The sequence below is a fragment of the Lissotriton helveticus genome, chromosome 5_1 (genome assembly GCF_964261635.1).
Source record: "Lissotriton helveticus chromosome 5_1, aLisHel1.1, whole genome shotgun sequence".
NCBI classification, from domain to species: Eukaryota; Metazoa; Chordata; class Amphibia; order Caudata; family Salamandridae; genus Lissotriton; species Lissotriton helveticus.
In genome coordinates this window covers 1,381,532,010-1,381,547,730 of record NC_136065.1, presented here as the reverse complement: position 1 = coordinate 1,381,547,730, position 15,721 = coordinate 1,381,532,010, and the positions used below count along the sequence as shown (strand labels likewise).

Below are 15,721 nucleotides of genomic sequence, written 5' to 3'. Positions count from 1 at the left end.
GGTACACACTTCACCTCTCAGACAGGCACGTGGGCTCGGCTCGATTACTTCCTGACGACCAGGGAGATATCTATTGGAGTGGGGAAAATACAACACTTACCGAGGACATATTCCGATCACAGCCCTGTACTGATGCGCATACAGGTGCCAGGTTGGGACACCCCTAGGCCGAGATGGTGGTTACAGCCTACTGCCCTGCTAGACGCTGTATTTCGCGCAGAACTAGGAGAAGAAATAGCTGCTTACTTCCCTAGAAATAAGGGTTCTGTAGACTCGGTCGAGTGTATTTGGGAGGCTTTTAAAGTTACGATCAGGGGATATTGCCTACCTAAAAGCTTTGGTGTCCTTCGGGACATTCAACGCACTTTCAACATGCTCGAGGGTGAGCTTAGGGCCTTAGAAACACGACTGGTGGAAGAGGACAGTGCCACTATCCACGCGGAGTTCCGAGATAAGCTGACAAAATATGAAGACGAGGCCGACAGGGAAGCTAAATTCAGGGGGAAGCACTGGCAGGCTAGGAAATACTGCGAGGGGGACAGACCTGGTAGGGCACTGGCCATGTTGACGCGCACCCCGCACGATCACAACACAATTTTAGAGTTAACAGATGACCAGGGACACCCTATCAGAAACTCGGACGATATACTTTCTTCCTTCGTCGCTCATTACAGTAAGCTCTACACCACGGCCACGACTACTGATGTGCCATATAGTGAATTCTTAGGTAACGTAGCCCTTTGCTGGCTCAGCGATGGCGACAGGGCCTTCCTGGCTGCCCCTTTTGAGTTGGGTGAAGTCCGTGAGGCCATTATGTCCCTCAAAAACGGGAAGGCGCCCGGACTGGACGGGATCCCGGCCGAATTTTACAAAACGTACATTGATATCATGGCCCCTGTCCTACGCGAGGTCTTTGAGGAATCGTTGGTTGACGGTTCCCTCCCCTGTTCCATGCGAGAGGTCGTCATCACCTCGCTTCTGAAACCTGGCAAAACCCCCAGTTCATGCGACTCCTACCGCCCGCTCTCCCTCTTGAACTGCGATGTTAAAATACTCGCGAAGATACTAGCGACCAATTATCCCTGTTAATGACCAGAATTGTCCTACCCGATCAATCTGGATTTGTTTCGGGCCGCTCCACTTCTCATAATCTACGTACATTGTTTTCCTTACTCCGTGCGGTGCATCCTGACCTCCCAGTGGCAGCGGTTTTTCTCGATGCCACCAAAGCCTTCGACTCGGTCGAATGGCCTTATCTATTCACTGTCCTGGCTAACATGGGATTCCCCAAGTTGTTTATTTCCTGGGTACAGTTGCTCTATACACAGCCCACGGCGAGGGTCCTCATCAACGGTCGCCTCTCGCACTCCATTGCCATCACTAGGGGTACCCGCCAGGGGTGCCCACTATCCCCACTCCTGTTCGCGATCGCTGTGAAGCCTCTTGCCTGCAGGCTCCGACAGCTGCATCGCGATGGTGCTATCCGATGTTTTCAGCGTCAGATTGATGTGTCCTTGTACGCTGGTGATATGACACTCTTTGTCAAACATCCAGCCTTGAACCTCAATCCTCTACTTAGGGAATTCGTCCTATTCGGCAGGATGTCTGGAGTGCACATAAATTGAGCCAAATCACAATTTTTTACGCTCACGGATGCAGTTACCGACTTCCCCCTCGACTACCCTCTCGAGTGGTGCAGGTCAGACTTACGTTATCTAGGGATACAGATCTCGTGAGACAAAGACGAAACGCTACGTTCCAACTACGGCGTGGCAATCACGAAACTCACCTCATCGGTGGACCGCTGGATTGCTCTCCCGCTCTCCATGGCTGGTAGGGCTTCCCTCATCAAAATGATTGTCCTACCTCGATTTCTTTATCTCTTCCTCAACATTCCTTACTATCCAGGTGCTTTCTTTTTTAAAACATTAAGGTCAGAGCTGTGTCGCTTGTTCTGGGGGGGAAAACTCCGAGGCTTAATTGGTCCATATTGACACAGCCATACGACAAAGGTGGCTTTGATGTCCCTGATTTTGAGGCCTACTACCTCAGCGCGCAAGCACACTATGCTTACCATTGGATGGTTCCTACCCCCTTCATGCCACAATTGGCAGTGGAGGACTGGATTGTTCATCCCCTTCCACTCAACGGACTGCTCCATTGCTCGGAATCATCTATCATGACACCGCTTACCTCCGTCTCATGCACTCTGGATGCCTGGCGACGCATAGCTAAGCGGCTCTCTTGCCGCCTACTATACTCTTCACAGTTGCCACTGACATATCACCCTGACCTTGCACTCCTGCAGGAGCGAGGCTTCCAGCTACTATGCGACCGAGTAAAGATCACCTGTTGGGGCGACCTCTTTTCTGACGGGATATTCAAGAGCGCTGAGCTATTTTTCTCCTCTCATGCCCGCACTCCACTTGATGTATTCTACTATCTACGCTTACGCCAGGGGATGAAGGACATCCTACCTGAATTCCCTAGTGAACCTGAAAACACACCTCCATTGCACTACATGCTCTGCTCACAAGACGGCTCACACCTAGTATCTGGGTTGTACCGACATCTGAGGGCGAATGTCCCGGCTCTTGGAATTAGGGCCCGACTACACTGGGACGCAGACTTAACGATTCAACTCAGTGACGAACAATGGCACTACTGCTGTGCCCTTACAGCTCAAATATCAGGCAGCAGTAGACTTAAGATAATACATTATAAGTTCCTACAACGGCTATACTGCACTCCGGTTAAGAAACATAAGTTCCGACTGGCAGATAACGACAGATGTGAGCGTTGCCTCGCAGAACACGCAGGCTTCCTTCATCTTGCCTGGGAATGCCCTCCTATTCGCCTCTATTGGCAACAGGTGCATGACGCCCTAGTGGCCATGACAGGGGAGTCCATGTCTCTTGACCCACTGCTTATGCTGCTCGGTTACACACCGCATATTCCTAAATCCTGCAGGAAATTCTTGGATATTGCACTGCTCTTGGCAAAGCGGCGCATAGCATGTCACTGGGGGCGTGGCAGAGCCCCTAAATTCAAGGAGTGGTTAGCCCACATGACATATAGTCAGGAACAGCACGCAACCTTCACTGAATTATTACCGATTGCAAGTCAACCCAAGGACATATGGGGTCCCTTAATCGGCTGCCTACTAGCCCAGACAGACGAGGGGGATGGCCCAGAGGAGGGGGTAACTGTACTTCCACTGATGCTGGAGGATGCCTAGCATAGCCTGCCAATGACTACCCCACTAGGGCTTATCCACAGTAATACATCGGATACCCGCCTGAATATCTGTTCCTCCAGGTGACACACACGTTCTAGATGAGCTGTCAGCCCACACTGTCTATGGTTAACTCACGTCACGTTCGTACCCTCTATAGGAATTCCTAACTTGACCTGCATGTTTGCCTATTGATGATATGCCTCGTTACTAAGCAAATGTACCTACCTCGAAGACGTACTGTTGTTGTTGCTTAACCTTGCGGATCAAAGTATACACCACCATATTTGTCTGCTATTATGATTTTTCCTGACTCAAAGCTCCACTCCAAGTATGTCTTTGTATTTTTTTTCTTCCTTTAATGTTGCTTCATGTTTTAAAAACTAATAAACAGAAGTTAAAAAAAAAAACTCTTTTTTGGAGTATTTAGATTATTTTTAATAAAGGTTTTTTCAGGATTTTCAGTTAGTTGGGGTTTTACTGGTTTCCACCCAAACTATCTCTACCTAGTTCTTCATAGGACTTTTCTATGATTCTGGCAAGTTCAAATGTGTGTTCTGCTATATCTGTTTCTTTCAATTTCTGGCGGATCGCCACAGATGCTGCTTCTCCTTTTATGTTGGCTAATAATATAGCCGAGACCTGCTTGAAGTCTTTCAGTAATTTCATACCCAGAGTTAAAGCAGGTTCTGGACCGTATTCATTTTGAATCTGTCTTAGCACATCTGGTATTATCGCCATAGACGGAACACCATGTGTTTTTGTGTAAATTGAAGCAAAGACTGTGCCCCAAGTGTCACAGTCCTCCACATGTGGTGCGATCCCCATTGGAAGACAGATAGTCAGAATTCTGTGTTTCTCAGTAGGTGTAGTATCAGGAAATACTGCCTCTATTTGAGTGATTTTTTGTGCTAACCAGAATGGAATTTGTTCCCGTTTTGCGGGTGTTTTACCAAGACAGGATTGTATGTTCTGTGGTGTTATTTTGTTTGTGTTCCCCTGATGAGGGGTCAGCTGTGGAATGTTAATTGCTGGTTGGACTGTTGAAGTCCGCATTACATATTGGACTGAATGTCTATGTATTTTAATTAGCTGTTTTAGCTGAGCTAAAAGTTCCCGGTCTGTCATTGTATCAATGTCGGGGTGTGGTGTGTAGCTGGCTAGAACCGGCCACGTTGCTCCTGGTCTACCTAGTGGACCGAGCCTGGTGATGTGATTGTTATGTTTTAGGTCGCCTTTAAACCAGAGCAGGTGCTCTTGGTAATTTAATGGGATTTCAATCTCCTCGAAAGGAGTGTATACATCCGGAGGTTCCTCTATTTTGTAATAGTGGAATTTGTGTGTTACAGCGTTTGCTGCTGGAAAGTTTATCCGTGAATAGAATACCTCTGTCTGCCGATATTCATGGGCCTCTATCATGAATATGACTATACCACCTCGTGATGTCAGTCCATTTTCTATAAGTTTAAGAGTTATAGTTTTTCTTATGTTGACCGGAATGATTATAACACTCGGGTCATTTTCTTGGAGACTTGTGTCATCCGCTAGGAGTCGAGCTGCTATTGTAGCTGCCTCCCTTTCTTCTTCACTTTCCGTCATTTTTACTAGCAGAAAGGTTTTTGTTGTAGATTAAGTTTCAAGGAAACAAAGATTAGGTGCACAATATTTTGGAACACTGTATCCTTCAACGTTGACTAAACCAAAAACTATACACAGGAATCTCTTCCTGCTAAGTTCCGGCGGATTTTAACCTATTACCCACTCCAGATGTCTTTTGGAGTTTTTACGGGAAAAGGGTTCTGTGTGAAAAAGCACAACTGAGTTACTCTAACGTCTTGCGTTAGATTTATCGCCTTACCAAATGTTGGGCGCCATGTAGTGTAGTTATGTTATGTTATGTTAATTTTTTATTTATACAGCGCTCGTACGCCCACAGGCTTCATGGCGCTATTGAACTTTTAGAACACAACACAGCATCTAGGTACTTTGAGCAAGAATAGATCACATCTCAGTTTAACTGTAATAAGCTTGTCTAAAAAGCAGAGTTTTAAAAGCCTGTCTAAAGGAAAGAAGATCATCACTCTGTTTCAGAGACAATGGCAGAGAGTTCCATAAGGAGGAAGCAAGAAAGTGGAAACTACTACCGCCCTGGCACTTTTTCCTGTATACGGGAGTCATCAGTAGTTCTTGTTGGGCCGATCGAAGATTTCGTGAAGGGATGTACTTGCCAATTAGATTCCTAATAAATTTTGGGCCTTTGCCCTGCAGGGCTTTAAAAATAATGCAACCAGCTTTAAAACTAACTCTCTGAGCCACTGGTAGCCAGTGAAGTTTTTCTAGTCCTGGTCTAATGGATTGCCATTTAGGTTGTTTAAAAATAAGCCTAGCTGCCTGATTTTGGACATATTGTAGTCTCTTCAGCTGACCTGCTGGGAGACCAAGATACAGGCTGTTAGAAAAATCAATCAGCGATAATATTAAGGCAGCAATTGCCTGAATCAAGGCAGAGTGAGTTAAGAGGTGGGATATTTTCTTTATCTTTCTCAATTGAAAGTCCCTATGTGGCTTTTTAGTGAGAGATCCTCACTAAGAGTCACCCCTAAACTCTTGACTGTTTGGGACTTAATAGGTGGAATACCCATGTTAGTTGGCCAGAAATGGGGGCCCCACCTAATTTCACTCTTCCCGGGCAAGATAAGTTCTGTCTTGCCCGGGTTAAGTTTGAGGTAATTTAAATTCATCCATCTCTGGATGTGAGACATGGTTTCCTGAAAGTCTACCACGGCATCAGAAGAGTCCAGTGAAAAGACCAGTTGCAGATTGTCTGCATAGTTAAAGATTGTAACTTTCCGATTTTTCAGAGAGTACAGTAGAGGACGTAAATATAGATTAAAAAGGAGTGGGGAAAGGGATGATCCCTGAGGGACACCACAGGTGGAAACAATTTTTGGTGCTGTGAATGACCCCAATCTGACTGACTGAGTACGTTCAGAAATAAAAGATTCTAGCCAGCTCAGAGCAGGGCCCCTGATGCCGGCCTGCTCGACACGGTTGACAAGAATAGTATGGTCAACCGTGTCGAACGCAGCCGACAGATCAAGGAGCACCAATGCCTGATGGGCATCTCTGTCTGCATTAGATCTCAGGGTGTTCTGGACCGCGAGTATCACTGTCTCGGTAGAATGGCCTGGGCAGAAGCCTGCCTGATTCGGCTCTAAATAATCGGTTAGTTCGATGAAACTCGAGAGACAGTTAGATACATGAGCCTCCAGAATTTTTGACAGATAGGGTAACAGGGAGATCGGCCTATAATTGGAAGGCTCTGCGCATTGGAATAATATATTCAGCAGTGTAGACGTAGGACTGAGGTCGACTAGGTCTCTACTGACTATATTAGACTAGAAACTTTGTCGAATAAACGAGGAGGAGTTTAACCTCCCTGGATAGACAAGAAGGGATTAGCTTCTGACAACCATAAAACATGACAACTTTGCTCCCTCAGAATAAGAGTGTATCTCTAGAGTCGTGTGAAAACAGTAGACAGCTATTTCACTCAGTCAAGTGTGCATACTTAGTTTCACCAGAGTGTAGAGAAAAGAGAGACGGGCGTTTTCAATAAAAGGTGTTATTTATTGAGCAGTCTTCTTTCTCATACAGGAGAAATGAATTGCCACAATTGCAATACTTAGCATAAAGTAAAGTGCGTACAGTAAAAGGAGTATTATGAAATAATACTGTAAAAGCATTGATATGGTTTCTTAGCCATAAGATACTTTAAAATGGATAAAATATATACATACAACTATACATTGACTAACGTACTCAACTGGTGCTTCTAAATACGCCTACCCCGGTGTACCTGACCTAAGCCTAATACGTGGGAAGGAGTAAGTAAGTAGCAGTTTAAGTTAAGTTGGTTTTGCCAAGGAATCTGAGTCAAGAATTCTCTTTAAGGGTTTAGTCAGCTCCGTACCTGGGTAATAGAATGCAGGAGGTCTGGTATCTCTTTCTCAGGACTCGATATCCCAGTAACCCGCGAGGGTATCTGTAAACACCGGAGCTGGATTTCTCTGCAGGAGAAAAGACAGCGTCTCTCTCAGTGCGTCAAAGGGGAGGGGCGGCGTCCGTGGGCTCTCGCATCAGCTGGGCTCTCGGGCAAGTAGATAGCCGCTCTGCTCCAAAACCACCACCGTGTGTTTGCTTAGGGCAACGTTGGTATATTTATACCCGAAAGGTGCCGGGTTTTGACGTAAGGTTGGACATAAGACGTCAATAAAGATGTCACTAAGAACTGGCCGTTCTTAGAGTGCTCACAGGAGTTCTAGGACGAAATCAAAACAAAAGCAATGGGGAATTCCCAGGTTGCTGGAGGTTTGTTTTGTTTACAGAACTCGTTGTACTTTCTAGGAGCCTGGGGAAGTGGCCTTGCTTAATTTGGACAGCATGGGCTATGACTAAATATGAATATGATTCTTATGCCTTTATAAGGATATTATTTATTATAACCACATAAGGGCATAAATCAGGAATATCGAATTAGGGTCCTAGATAGAACTACAACAGGGGCACACCGGTTCGGACACAAATGGGCATAAACACTACGTTTCAGGAATATTATGAAGCAGTATATGGGCGACATCCGCAATTATCAGAGGAACAATATGAGTCTTTTATGACGGATCTCGATGTACCACGGCTCACGGCGGAACAGAGTACTGACATTGCTCGCCCCATCACGATCGCAGAAATACGGCAGGCGATCCGAGCACTACCGCGAGGTAAAACCCCCGGGACTGACGGCCTAACGGCTGAGTTTTATGGGACATATGTAGACATTCTTGCGCTGCAATTACACGTGCTTTATCTAGAGTCACTGAACTCTACTGCACTTCCACCCACGACGCTACAGGCGCTGATAGTCTCACTCTTAAAACCTGGTAGGGACGGGCTCCACCTCGCGAACTACAGATCGCTCTCGCTCTTAAACACGGATTACAAGATCCTTAGTAAGATTTTGGCGACCAGGTTGGCCCCCTATATCCCACGCTTAATACACTCGGACCAGTGCGGTTTTGTCCCCGGTCGGAGTACGGCGGCGAACCTACGGAGGCTCAGCCAGATAATGCTTCATGAAGACGCGGTAAACGGTGTGGAGGGCTGCATATCTTTAGACCTGAAACAGGCGTTTGACTCAGTTAGGTGGGATTATATGCTCGCAACACTCAGTAAATTCGGATTCCCGCCTGAGTTTGTGAAATGGGTGACTCTGTTATACACACTACCGACTGCCCGGGTACGCACAAATAAATGCATCTCCAGACCTCTTAGTATTGAGAAGGGCACCAGACAGGGCTGCCCGCTGTCGCCCCTACTGTTCATCCTAGCATTGGAACCACTCTTACATAAACTCCGGACTTTTGCACAACACAGAGGTATACGGAGGAATGCAATGACACATATAGTATCGGCTTATGCGGATGACATCATACTGTACATAGGGGACATGAAAGACGGTCTTGACCAGATACCAAACATTTTTGAGGTATTTCGAGTCATATCGGGCCTTACGATAAACGACGCTAAGTCATATGGGTATTGGTTTGGTACCGCGGGAGAGGACGCACAGATGTGGTTCACCCCATATCACTTGCAGATTGCAGCGACGACCTTCAAGTACTTAGGGATACAAATATACAGAGAGACGAAAGACATGTGGGACGGAAACCTGGGTAGAGCAATTACCGCTTTAAAGGCGCAAGTACAGTTTTGGAACACGCTGCCATTATCGGTGGCCGGAAGAGTGGCCATCTCTAAAATGGTAGTTCTACCCCGTCTTCTTTATTTCTTTACGAATTTACCACTTATGATTCCCACACATACATTTAAAATACTAAATACTATATTGACAGAACTGGTGTGGGGTTCGGGTAGACGACGCATTAGTCTCGCAAACTACAACTACCGACTACACAAGGAGGCATGGGAGTACCGGATATGTTGGCATATGGATACGCATGCCAACTGCAATGGCTAGCTTACTGGCTGGCAGACCGCAATCTTCATGAGATAAACATGACAGGAGCGGACAGAGCAAACGGCGCCATTCATAAACTATTGATGCCAAAGATTAAAATCCCTGGTTCGGCACCACTACTGCTTAGACTCGCTATTGGCTGCTGGAAGAAAGCAGTGAGGTATACGAATGCGGCGACCTCCTATGCACCCACGATACCACTGTTGGGGATTCCACTTGGGACGAACGCCCTAACAGAACATGAACTAACTGATTGGCATGACGCAGGCGTCATGCAGGTGGGGGACCTGTTTGTGGATGGCAATATCATGCCATTTGCGGACTTTAACAGAACACATCAGACCCCTGAGAGGTTATTTCTCTTATTTGCCAGAGTTAAACATTATATTACACTGACATGGGCACCAACTGGTACGGAACCGCCCACGAACTCGTTGCTTACTATGCAATATTTAATAGGAGCGGGTAGCCATTTGACGAAATGGTTAAAGAATGGCATCAGAACTGGTAGGGCCATTTCACTTCAACCCACACGTGAACGTTGGGAGGGAGACATAGGAAGAGCCTTTAGAGACAACGAGTGGGAGAGAATTCTGAAATTACCTAAAAAGGTTTCGAGGAACCCAAAATGTAAATTTATTCAACTAATGATTATACACAGGGCATACCACACTCCACATCGCATACACACCATGTTTCCTGATGCTACGGCCACGTGCCCCCGCAGCAAGGCGGATGACGCACAACTGTTACACATGCTATTGGAATGCCCAAAGTTAGGGTACTATTGGACAACGGTACATAAAGAACTAACCAGGGTAGCACCAGCAAGACCATACACCTCTGTAGAATATTGCATACTTGGGTTGGGCCCTACTGAAAAGAAAAGGAGTGTAGCGTCCCGCTTCGCTGACATGGCACTATTACTGGCAAAGAGAACAAAAAATATGAGATGGAAATCGGCTAGACCGCCAGAGCCAGACATTTGGCGCGGGAAGGTACTGCGATGGGGGAAAGCAGAGAGTGCAGAATTACAACGGGAGGAGCCTAGAGGCCTACGTAGAAACCACATTTCATTGGAATGGAATGCAATACTAATAGATTTTGAATCAAGTGCTGATGGTAACCTGCCTCAAACAGCGAATGAAGACAACGGTGAAGAGTTGCAAAATTAGCTAAGTAGAGACTATCATCCCTACCCCCCCACCCTCCCCCCTCAACCTTCCCCCCCTCCTTCCCACTCCCCCCCCATCCTCTCCAGTCCCCCTCCGCTTTCCCCGATGAATACCATATAGAGGCAACTGAGGCTGTGCAACCAGGTGCAGAAAGACAGAACTAAAGGACAGTACAACGATAAGAACATGTTGATCTGTTAACATAGGGAGTGAAATGGAAATGGCAGGAAACTATTGGACATTAAGGCTGTATTTTTTCCAAGATAATACGAACGCAGTATGAGAGATTTGTGACTTGAAATGTATAAGTGCCGGGGTAGTTAGCGGGAGGGGGGAGTTGTTGTAACTGAAGGGAACCTAAACGAAAAGTAACATACTATTGTATTTGATATTTGTAACATGTACGGACTGTGAATTCGGGATATGTGTTTGATACACTGCTCATGTTTGACACTGTCCATGTTTGAAACCTGAAATAAAAATATATAAAAAAATAAAAAAAATAGCTTTGTCACATCAAGCGTTTTTGCATCTGGTGCTCTTTGCAGCCAGTTCAGTTTAACGTGATGTTTTGCTTTCTCATACCATATGCTCTCCCATCAGGTGTTTTATCATTCTGCGTTCTCGCTCATTCTTACTTCTCTCATTACCTAGTTACTCTCATTTGTTGCTCTTGCAGCCTCTCGTTCCTATTTTGTGTTCTCTCTTATGCAAACATATCCCAACCCTTACACTATCATATTCAAATATCTGTTCTGTGGTCCCTGTTCTTTGCTCCCCAAATCTAATGTTCCTATCCATCGTGTGCTCTCCCCATCATGCGCCATTCTATACAGGTTGTCCGTTTGTATCAATGTATCCTGCCTTATAGGTCTTCCATAAATATAATGCTTCTTTATACCACTCTGGATGGATGGACAGATACAACACCAACAGGCACCCATGCGCACACAGACCAACTTACAGATTCCCATGAACAAAAAAACTAAGCCTCTCCTGTACACAGGCCAAACGATAGAGACAGATATTAACGCAAACCAATAGAAATAAATGTATACGTTGCATTGGTTCCAATAGAACGTGTTCAATTTTTAATAAGCCAAAATATGCTAAATGTTCATACTTCCTTCATGCTATCCTCCTATTTAATGATTTTGCAGGGTATCTTTTTTTATTTTTTATAAATACTTCTTTACTCTTACGTTGTGTGGGTTGTCTGCGGAGTCTGACATATGCAAACGGCAAGAAGTTGTTGGTGGGAGGGCGTATAAATATGAATGTAGACGCCACAGACAAGCCATATACTGGAAGAGAGCCTCTAACCAGTAAGCCAGCTGAAAGCACTTAGCGCTTGGCGTAGCCAGGCAGTTTGTAATGTTTCAAATAAATCTTGTTCAACAGTTCTTCTTGTGTCCTTTTTTAGGGAAGGTGTCCGTGCCCATCAAATGAAAACACGGAAGAAACACCGTTTACGGAAAATGTTTATATACAAACCCATCTGGATCGGAATTCTTTACCTGCCCAGTGTCAAGTGGATACTACTTCTGATGTTCCTGGAGTGGATGTAAGCAGCCAGAGCAGGGGAAGAGGAATGGAAACAGACTCGTTATCGTATAACTACTGAAGGCCTAGTGACAGTCAGACATAGGCTCCCAACGCTAACCTAAAACAGACTTAGCTCAAGGGTTCAATAAGCTTACAAAAATAAGATGTCTCGGCTAATAAGACCGCCGCAACCCTGAGCTTATGCCCAAAAGACTTTCACAGAAAAACTGGAAATGTGCCCTATTTGGGGTTGTTCAAGATATGCTTAGCCTGTCAGGTACTTTTTCCTCAGTTAATGTAACCAAACCATCAGCAGCTTTACGTAGCCTAATCGTCACCTGACGCCTAAGCCCATTGAACCAACATGCAGGTTCACTGAGGAAAAGGCAACTCCCATTTAATAAAAGGTGAGAACATGGCGATTCCCATTACCTAAGGTGGAATCGGGGTCTACCTAAAATAGAGTCGGACTTCAGGGGCTTTACGTCAATGTGTAAGAATTACTGTGTATGCTGGTTTTCTTAAACATTCCTGCCAACAATTATATGCAATATGCGAAAAACATATAAATATTAAATGACCGAAATGCGCGGTGTGCCAAGTTCCTGGGCTGCTGCTGAGAGCATTACACCACATTGTACAGTGCTAATAAATTACTCTGTTTAAGAACTCCTTTAGTGCTTCGTCTATGTATTGGCTGACCAGGTAACCAGGAGGCTCATAGCTAAAATCTCCTTGGTTAATTCTGTAACAATTTCCTGGCGTCAGAACTGAGGATTGCATGGTTTTCTGTCCACAGTGACCACCATGACGGGAACACACAATGGTACCAAACAAGCAAAATGACCAGGTAGGTCGTTGTACTCAAATTAAATAGAACCCTAGACGGTCAATTCTAAAGTCTACGTGCTTTATTTTATTTCAGCTTAAGACTTTTTCAAGAGCAAAAATTCACCCAGTCATATCATGTCATGAGACGGGCGACACATCATTTGGATGCACATTATACGTGTAAAACATTTACAACAAAATGCACATCAACACATTACAACAACACAATTGTGAAGAAGGACAGTGTGATCAAGTAAAAAACAAAACATGAACACAAAAAACATTCATAAATAGTACAAGTGACCAGTCCTTATTTGCACACTAGCACTAGGCGGACAGTAACACATTTGTACTGAGGTTTGCACCTACTGTCCTGCCGGTGACATGAGTGATGGGGTTGCACAATTATAGTGGGTGTTGTCTCCAGGCGGAAAACCAATTCAAACTAATTCCCTCGAGGCACGCCCTGTGTTGATTAGCCCATACACTGAAGCCAAACCCCATCACTCATGTCACAGGCAGGACAATAGGTGCAAACCTCAGTACAAACGTGTTATTGTTTTGTTTTTGACTTGATCAAACTGTGCTTATTCACAATTGTGTTGTTGTAATGTGTTCATGTGCATTTTTTTGTAAATGTTTTACATGTATAATGTGCATCCAAATGATGTGTCCCCCGTCTCATGATATGATATGTCTGGGTGAATTTTTGCTCTTGAAAAAGTTTTAAACTGAAATTAAATAAAGCATGTAGACTTTAGAATTGACCGTCCAGGGTTCTATTTAATTTGAATATAACGACCTATGTGGTCGTTTTGCTTGCTTGGTAGTATTGTAGTGGTCCAGGGCAGGTAGTGCAGGACCCAAGCCGTGTTTGTTTACATGGAAACACACAATAGGGCAGCCAGTCTGCAGTTCATGTGGGGTCTCTTCCTGCCCAGACAGCAACTCAGAAACATCAAGGTAAGGTGCATGGTGACCAGCCGATTGATCAAGAGAAGCAAGATAGAAAAGGTGTTCCCTGTTAAAAGGGACTCGTTTAAGCCTTCTCCAGGTGAAAGGCGTGGGATTGCTCCCCATCATCCATCTACCTCAAACTAGTCTGGACCTTAGGTGGATGCAGAGCTGATGTCTGAGTGGGTGATCTCTTGACTGTAGGTACACAATTGGCTGTCGTCCCAACTGCATTGGCTAGGGCGGTTCCCTATTCTAACCCTCTGTTGGTTGACTGCAAAGGTCTCCACGTGTCTTACTTTGCCTTAACCCCTTGTCTGCGGGGCTAATTCCCCCGCTGTGCTAGGGACGGGGGGGCGCGCACAGCGCCCCGGTGCTGAGCTGAGCTCGTCACGGCCACACCCGTTTCTTCAGAACGTTCAGCACAGCGGGGGAATTGGCGCCGCGTGCGAGCGTTCTGACCGTTATGACGAGCTCAGCTCGTCATGAGCATGGGAGGGGTTAAGCAAACTCTTTCCATTTCTCTGTGCTCATTTTTCTTCTCCTTTTTCGGTGGCAACGATGGCAGTCCCTTTGTGATCTGACATGTAAAGGGCCTTCTAATTGTATGAGTGTGATCTACCCACTTGAAAGTGAAGTGTGACCATTGCAGCAGAGAAAGAATTGGTGACACAATTATGGGGGTAAGGTTTCCTGTCCCACTAGGAATACCCCACTGGTATATATGTTTAACGTTTCATGTGAACAGAGGGATTTTCATAGGAACAGTTGGTATCATTTTGCATTGTATGGAATGGCTACACTGCAGACAAACCAGAATTGCTGTTTTCTGTTGATGGTATTTTTGATCTTAACAAACTGAGATAGCTGGATAGTTTTCTGGAGGTGCCCAACCCATGACAAACAGACTATTGTTATTTGTGGAATAAGGGAGCTTCAAGAAGATATGATAAATCTATAATTGCTAGTTTGCAAGACTCTTATAAGAAACGTAAGGAGCAACTACAATACCTCAAACATGAGAGTCAAGGGGAGTTAGGGTGTTTGAGTTCTCCAAGTCCTTGTTGAGGGGAAAAACAGCAAACTATCCTGTATAAAGGGGACGTATTGGACCCCTATTTTATGGTTTCAATCTCTTTATTGAAATTTCAGCAAACACAGATATAACCATGCAGGTTTAGCTGTCCCACCATCAACAGTGCGTAACATAGGGCTTAAAAAGACAAGCCAGGATCGTAAGCAGAGCATTGGCTGGCGCCAAAGCGGGAAAACCTTGCATAAAAGGGAAATTAAAAGGATAAAAACATTGTAAACCCTCCCACCCCCCACCCTCCCTCACCACCCCCACCCATGTTCCTTGTCCAATACCTAAGCTGTTTGAAACTGCGCTTAGCCTTAATACTTGCTCAGCCTATCGCGTATCAGAGTGACGCAGCAAACGGTGGTATCGGGGGCAAGTGACTTCCCGGAATCCAGAGGCTAATAGGGACAGAAAGGTTTGCCACAGTTCAACATATTTGGACCCCGCCCCTGCTATTGTCAATGTCAGCTTCTCCATTCCAAGAACATGCTACAGATGATGCAGCCAGCCTGTGAAGGTTGGGATATGGGAAGTACGCCAATGTGTGAGTATATTCTGTATCGTCGAACCTAGCGCAATTGCCATCTGGTGGCCTCTACAAGATCGTAATGGATAAGTCAGAGGATTTGGGAGGCCCAAGAGGACATATGCAGGGAAACGCGGAATTTGTGTATTGAAATGTTTATCCACTTCATCTAGCACCTGATTCCAATAAGGCTGGATGTGTTCCCACTCTCATAATAGGTGTACCAGTGTGCTTGTGTGTTCACAGCCCCTCCAACATGTCACCTCCCGAGTATGATCCATTGAGTGAAGACGTTCAGGGTTATAATACCAGTAGGTTACTACCTTTGTGAGGGTTTCAG

General features: G+C 45.4%; 1 protein-coding gene across 1 annotated transcript in view; it reads left to right on the top strand.

Annotated features, from left to right (window-relative positions):
- SLC26A8 (solute carrier family 26 member 8) overlaps nucleotides 1-12,659 on the top strand; it is a 3,758,415-nt gene extending 3,745,756 nt beyond the window's left edge. The window contains exon 16 of the mRNA XM_078644342.1: nucleotides 11,868-12,659. Coding sequence (XP_078500468.1) covers nucleotides 11,868-12,068 — 201 coding nt within the window. The 3' untranslated portion in view covers nucleotides 12,069-12,659. The remainder of the gene's footprint in view (nucleotides 1-11,867) is intronic.
- The last annotated feature ends 3,062 nt before the right edge of the window (nucleotides 12,660-15,721 follow it).